This window comes from Rosa rugosa, chromosome 6, assembly GCF_958449725.1.
Source record: "Rosa rugosa chromosome 6, drRosRugo1.1, whole genome shotgun sequence".
In the NCBI taxonomy this organism is placed as follows: domain Eukaryota; kingdom Viridiplantae; phylum Streptophyta; class Magnoliopsida; order Rosales; family Rosaceae; genus Rosa; species Rosa rugosa.
In genome coordinates, this window is record NC_084825.1 from 456,796 (window position 1) to 463,992 (window position 7,197).

The 7,197-nt window shown below is 38.4% G+C and overlaps 1 protein-coding gene across 1 annotated transcript; it reads left to right on the plus strand.

Moving 5' to 3' along the window:
• The first annotated feature begins 1,582 nt into the window (after positions 1 to 1,582).
• Positions 1,583 to 4,045, plus strand: LOC133717980 (ATP-dependent Clp protease ATP-binding subunit CLPT1, chloroplastic-like). The gene is made up of 6 exons (XM_062144748.1): positions 1,583 to 1,956; positions 2,042 to 2,077; positions 2,151 to 2,260; positions 2,947 to 3,126; positions 3,378 to 3,505; positions 3,581 to 4,045. The coding sequence occupies exons 1-6, from the start codon at positions 1,745 to 1,747 to the stop codon at positions 3,611 to 3,613; spliced, it is 699 nt and encodes a 232-aa protein (XP_062000732.1). The 5' UTR covers positions 1,583 to 1,744; the 3' UTR covers positions 3,614 to 4,045.
• The last annotated feature ends 3,152 nt before the right edge of the window (positions 4,046 to 7,197 follow it).

Genomic DNA, 7,197 nt, shown 5'->3' on the forward strand with positions numbered 1-7,197 from the left:
TCAAAGAGAAGCTGGATCAACAAATCATCTTTTTTCCTTTCGTACCTACTGAGGAGCAGTTGGTGGACATTCTTACAAAGGCAGTTTCTAGCAAGGCGTTTTGTGACTCACTTGGCAAGTTGGGCATCCGTGATCTGTATGCTCCAACTTGAGGGGGAGTGTTGGCGTGAGTCACTCTCCATAATTGTAGGAATTGTAGTATAATTAGGATTGTATAGTTAAGGAGAATATTATGTAGTTAAGGGGGAGAATATCACTGTGTAATTAGTTTCCTATTAGGAATGTGTATCCTTTGTATATGTACTCCATCTTTGGAGAAGATCAATACATCAGAAATTTCCAAACTTCCTCCTTGCCTTTGTTCTGTTTGACTGGTTCTACATTCCTTACTTAGGCTTTCGAGATATACTTTAATACAACAAACCTTTAATTAAAAACCATATAGAAGCCAACCCACAATCCTCTCGAGGTTCTTCGGGGTATTAATATTTTATAAGGATTTCTTTCCCTTTTCGGGGTAATTCATCTGATACTCTTCGTATTATAGTACCCGGGCCTCGTATCCATCTTCAGACTTCCTTATAAGGATTTTCGACGTTCATGGCATGGGCTTACCCTTGGGCCTAAGCCCTTTGCATGTATTATGCTTCACGTTACCTTCTTCAGGTATACTGATGTACAGGCCCGCCCCTGAGAAATTCAAGGCCCGGGGCGAAAAATAAAATTGGGCCCTTTATATAAAAAAAAATCAAAAATATTTTATATTGATAAAAAAAATATGATACAACCGGGGGGGGGGGGGGGGGAGGGACAAAAAACCAATACCCCGAAAAATAAACATTACATCACTTTATATCAATCAAATCTCATCTAAAATGATTTCTTCTATATATTGTAAACAATTGCCCATCAATGCAAAATATGATTTAATCGCACTCTTGCATTCCCTTTTGTCTAGCACTAGCTGCTTCAACTTTTATATATTGTAAACAATTGCCCATCAATGCATACTTTGGGGCCCAAAGATCGCACTCTTGCTGTTCATTTTCTCATATTCCTAACAGAAATACTTTTTTTTTTTACCCATCTACTGCTTCAATTTGGGCCCTAGGCCGTCACCCTTCAAAACTTGGGCCTTGGGCTATCGCCCTGCCTGCCCTGGGCCAGGGCCGGGCATGCTGATGTATCTCTCGACGGTATCCCATACGTAAAATTCACGCTCTCACGATAATGGTAATAAATGTTTACCTTAGATGTCCCAAGGAGTTGGCTTTTGTAAAAGGCTTGAGCCTTGGTCGCTTTCTTTGTTTTTGATGTGGGACTGATGTACATTAGTTGGAAAGCTGACCCTTATATGTATATATATGGGACTGTGGCGTGGCTGAAATGGCCACAGAGTGAGTACTAATTATACTTGGCGATAGGCCACATGTATTATGTATATATATGCCTTATATTTTATTTTTGTGCTATGAAAAAGCTGTAATTTTTGTGGTTTTCTGATTTGTTTTTTTTTTTTAATTGAATTTTTGTGGTTTTCTGATAAAAAAATATTAAAAAGATAAATTTGCGTCGTTGTGATTATACAAGCGACGACATGCCGCTGTCTAAAGGAGCCGTGTTGAGCTCATCGAATAAGCAATCTGTTGTTCGGTGTTTCCCCTCCAAGCTGAAGCAGAGACGGCGGAAGAATTCTGCCCGGCCACCAAAATCTCAATCTCAGTCGGGTTTGTGTTAATTAAGCATGACCTCCGTTTCCATCACACTGTCAGCTCTCTCAGTCTCACTCTCTACCACCGAACCACCTTCCCTTAGAAACCCTAGCAATTCAACACCCTGCAACCTATCGACCTCATTCCTCGGCAGAAAGCTCTCCGTTGGAATTCCACATTCAAACAAGTTGGCTTTAAAACATACAACAGCGGTCGCCACCATTCTCTTCAGCCTCCCAACAGGGTAAGGTTTCTAAGTCCTCCAATTTGTTCCTTTTCTATACATATATATAAATGAATGAATGAATTTGTTTGTCTCCTTTTTCCAGGAAACCAGAGAGGATTTCTTCTGGGAAAAGCTCACAGTGAGTTTTCAGTTTGTTTTCATTTCATTTTGTTTTATGAGAGCTATACTGTGGATTGAATTCGTTTCTTTAGATGGTCGGCCAGAGCGATTAAGTCGTTTGCTATGGGTGAATTGGAAGCAAGGAAGCTCAAGTATCCCAATACTGGCACGGAAGCCCTTCTGATGGGAATTTTAGTCGAGGGTATTTCTGCCTGCTTCTCACTTGTATTTCTGCTTTCAAGGTTTTTTTTTTATTTTATTATTTTTTTTTTTTTTATAGTGGATCAGAGTTCTAGTTCGTATGTGAGACCAGAAAGTCTACTTCATAATTTTTCTATCCTGCAAAAGCGTCCTTAACAATTTGCTTCAATTGCTGATTGGGATTATATATTTGAGGACTCGAGAAATGCTATTTCTTGTATACAGCATGTATATATTCTGACTAATGTTTGGTTTTGAATTTCTAATTGATGTTTCTGAGTTGATGATCTCATATCTTGGATTAATAGTGTAAAAATCACAGAGCAAGGCGGTATGTGTGTAAATCTTTATTCTGATTTTGTTATCTTCGTAGAACCTAAAACAGGAATACTTGCTTACCCATTTCATGAACCATAGACTGAGAATTGTCTTTCTTTCTTTTTTTCCACACTGTTTAAAGTCTTATGTCTACTGTGATGTTGTTGCTTTTTTTTAACTTAATTGGGATGACAGGATTATAAATTGTTTACTTCGACAGTTATTTCATGCTAGGAACTCATCTGGCAATGGCTTCCATTTGCTTTTGCAGTGTTCATGTTACTTGATTATGGGAGGGATTGTAGTATTTGTTCCAACCCAAGACATAAACAAAAACAAGGATAATCTTTTTATTATTTTTCTGTTCAGGAACAAGTATAGCTGCGAAGTTTCTCAGAGCTAATGGAATCACGCTTTTCAAGGTTCGAGAAGAAACTGTAAAGTTACTTGGAAAGTCAGACATGTACTTTTTCAGCCCCGAGCATCCTCCATTGACTGAGCCAGCTCAGAGGGCCCTTGACTGGGCTGTAGATCAAAAACTGAAGTCAGGTTGTGCAAATTTATATCAGAAACTCTAGTGATGGTGGTTTATTTTTATCAAGAACTGTCATAATTTTTTGTTGCTAGTTAAATTTAATGGAAATAGACCTCTAATCTTGGTAATATCTCCATTAGTTTACTCCATATGATTAGGGATATGCTCCAACTTTTTCCTCCAGACGTTTATGCTCTGCATGCATAATTTACTTGTAGTGTGATTTTTATGTGACTTGTTATTTAGATTCTCTTGTCTAATGCAGGAGACAGTGGGGAAATAACAGTAACTCATCTGCTTCTCGGGATTTGGTCTGAAAAAGAGTCAGCAGGTCACAAGATCTTGGTGTCCCTGGGTTTTGATGATGAGAAAGCAAAAGAGCTTTCTGTATCTGTAAGTATTAGGCAGGATTTTGCTCTTGAAAAAGATACCGTTTAGGAGCTCTAATAGAATTCTTCTTTTGTGCAGATGGACAAGGATTATGTTCCTAGCTATAAATAAGGATGCTATAATGCCTCTTCTCAAACAATCTTCTAATCGCACCTTCTGAAACATTTGCTGATACAACATCCAAATAATGTTGCTTCTTGGTGCAACCTGTTGAGCTACAAGTGGGTGGAGTTCTGGATTGAATAGCAATGCTTTCTCCGACATAATTTGCAATTCTTTGTATAAGGAAGTTCATGGAATTCAGAAACTCCATGAAGCATTAACAGGGGCCTCAATGATACCTCATTACTGCTGAGGTTGCTTGAAAAAAAAAAAGTATGTTTTTCTTACCGATTTTCATTGGTTTCTCTCTTCTGCTGGTATATTATCAACTGTACCATCTTGCTGTACTTTTTTTGCTAAGGAAATTCTCATTCAAAAGAAGAAAAAAGAAAAGGATTGATCATTATATTTAGATTCAATTAAGCTATTCTTCTGGTTTTACATTTTTGTTTCTTTACTTATCCTTTTCCTTTACTACAAGCAGAATAGTTCAACATACGTTATATTCCACGTCAATTTTTGTATTATTTTTTTGAATACTTTCGGTAAAGTTTGCCCTTACTCCCGTAGCCTTATTATTGGGTCTTTTTATTTGAACACAACAAATATCTCCAAGTACCCAACACTTCGAAAATTTACCTGAGTAATTGAGTTTTCAATTTTGCCCTATCCAGCAATAATACAAACCCAGCAAACTCGACATTCATCAAAGTCAAATGGGGGTGAACAAAAATGCATGCTCGATTTAAGAACCTCTCGTCTTGGGTTGGGAGTCGGTGACGACTTTATGGGCACTTTGCCTAGGTTTCGACCTAGATCAGGACCTTCTTCCTTCCTTTTACCCTTTTAGTTTTTCTTTTCGTTTGATATGTGTCTTTACGATCCTCTGACCAAGGGCACCTGATCGTGCACAGAGCCATCCCTTGACCAAGGCAACCAAGGCAGTGGCCTTGGGCCTCAGTTTGGGGAAGGCCTCCATCTCAAAATGCCGGTATCATAAAAAAGATAGTAAAAGAAAAAAGACGCATAACTACAGTATGTAAAAGACGATGTCGAGGCCGATGAAATCAAACCCGTGACTCCATATGGCCTCAAAATTTCCTCTTTTGCTTTTGTATTTGTAAGTTAAACACCCCAAGCTTTCCTCTTTCTCCATCACTCTGGGATTAGAAAAGAAGATAACCAAAAGTTTTGCTCTCACTTTCACCAATTTGGGCAAAAATGAAACAGTGGCTATGAATTTTGATTGCCCTCGATAACAAACGGTAACATTTCTTCCTTTTATGTCTATTTAAGCCATTGACATACTCTGATAGATGCATAGAAGCAATCTTTCTCTTCCTCTTACTCAATTCTGAATTTCATTCTTTGTTCTAATTCTGTAATCAGAAATCAGATAGTTGATACAATTGTAACAAACCGTCAAGGCTTGAAGTGCAAAATTTTGTGGTTAAAAAATCAGGTTCTATTGTTCTTTATCGGCATTGTTACTTTTAATTTTGTTTAAATATTTTGCTATGTTTTAGTTTGGACTTTGCTTAATTTGCTAACATTTTTTTTTTTCAATGGAAAAAATTATTAGGAATGTCTATCTAAATTTTGCCGTAGGCCTCACTTTGTCATGGGACGGCCCTGATCGTGCAACAAGGGACTGCTCATCCTTTGGGTGACTGCCACTTTAATCCCTCTGTAGATCTTCTTCCTTTTTCTTTTCTTCAAGTTTTTTTGATTCATTTGGCGGTGGAGGAAGTTCTTCGATGCGGAGGTGATGCAATTTGTTATTCCTTGTTGTATATTTGGACTAATGAAGTTAAGGTGTATGTTGATTGGATTCATAGTCGGCGCCTCCCAAGAACTCTCAATCTTGTCAGATCGTGTAGCTTGGTGTAAATTTTTCCACAGTGATGCCGACGTTGTATTGGACTTGGGTTTGGCTTTTTTTTTTTTTTTTTTTGAAAAGAAAAGTTACAAACTAAAACCTCTAATACAATCCGACCCTAATTAGTCGAAAAAAACTGCACTCTTAATTTGAGGGGGATAAGATCCATCAAGTCAGCATTCATGCCTCTTGTGTGGCCAAGGTTTGCAAGAGCATCCGCTGGAAAGTTCGCTTCTCTGAACACATGTTGAAAAGAGCAGGTATCAAAGCATCCATAGATTTGCTTAACATCTTGTATAATTGTCTTGAGCCTCCAAGGCTTATTACAAGCGCCATTGATGCAACCAATCACCAACTTTGAGTCTCCTTCCATGACTATCTTTTTGATATGTTTTTCTCTTGTTTTAAGGAGACCCTCTCTATGGAGGTGTTTGCTTCGTTTTGTATCATGCTTGTGCAAATAACAGAGTTGCGCTCCATTTTCTCTATGGAGGTGCTATGTGGTCTAACCCCAGCCTCCAAGTTGCTTTGGAAAGTGGTTGTTTGCACCTTAATTTGGCACATCTGAAGTGAAAGGTGAGAGATTCAAGCTGCGCCTTCTTCTCATGGTTAAGGAGTCTGCTAAGCTAGTCTTTTAAGTCTTATCCTTCATAAGACCGCACCATTCCTATTTTTAAAATGTTGGAATTGTCACTGCTCCAATGCACTGCCCATTGCTTCAAGCCAGTTACTTGGTGGCCTCCGCCTGAGCATTGGTTGAAAGTGAATACGGATGGTGACAGGACTTGCCTCAGATTTCACCCTAACATCCGAAGTGGTCCTGCGGAGCCCACCTTAGAAGAAATTCTACTAAAAATTGGCTGAATTTCCCCTAAAAGTGGACTACCCAAACTTGTGAACAATGAAACACTTCTACAATTGCCAACCAAAACTCCATCTCTAGTGAGCCTACATGCTCTCCTCAAATATTCAACTTCCACCAAGTGAAATACCAGAAAGTTTAATCATAATCTCATATTTCATTCTTTCTACCGATACAATTGAAAGCTAGTCATCAAAGCAATCTAGATAATAAGCTGAAATACAGTACAAGTAGGTTAAATGTTTAACCTACAGGAAGTCGGAAGTGGTGGACACTATGCCTCAGCACCTACACACGCTCGACTTCAACCTATCTGCAGACTGGGCACGTAAAACTGAAAAGCCTAGGGAAAAGCATTTAAAAACTGTTAGAGTGAGTGGACGAAAAATAAATAATTTCGAAGGAAAATAAAAATAAAATTTAATGCTTTCCCAAATTATTCTCTTAAAAACCAAGTATGCAGTGCAAAATTGATAAAATACTCTCGATTATTCTCTAGTACTGATATCTCAAAATAAATTTAAATCCTCTGTAAATCATCTCGAAATCCTTTCAAAACCTCTCATAAAGAAATATCTCAAATCACTTTAGAAGTCTCAAAAATCTCATTAAAATTTCTCATATCGTAAAATAGGCGATGACTAGAGGTAACTGCCGACTAGTCATCTCATGGCACCTAAAGGGTACTACCGATCAGGGGTGCATTGGAGGGTACTTCCAACCGGAATACGAGGAGGTGATGGTTAGAGGGTACTGTCGACTAACCATAGATAGTTAGAGGGTACTGCCGACTAACTACCTCATGCCATCTAGAGGGTACTACCGATCAGATGACACATCGGAGGGTACTGC

Excerpts from the sequence above, each read along its gene's own strand:
- LOC133717980 (XM_062144748.1), top strand. The coding sequence starts at position 1,745 with ATGACCTCCGTTTCCATCACACTGTCAGCTCTCTCAGTCTCACTCTCT. Across the intron at positions 1,957-2,041 it reads CTCTTCAGCCTCCCAACAGG|GAAACCAGAGAGGATTTCTT; the intron begins GTAAGGTTTCTA and ends TCCTTTTTCCAG. Across the intron at positions 3,506-3,580 it reads CAAAAGAGCTTTCTGTATCT|ATGGACAAGGATTATGTTCC; the intron begins GTAAGTATTAGG and ends TCTTTTGTGCAG.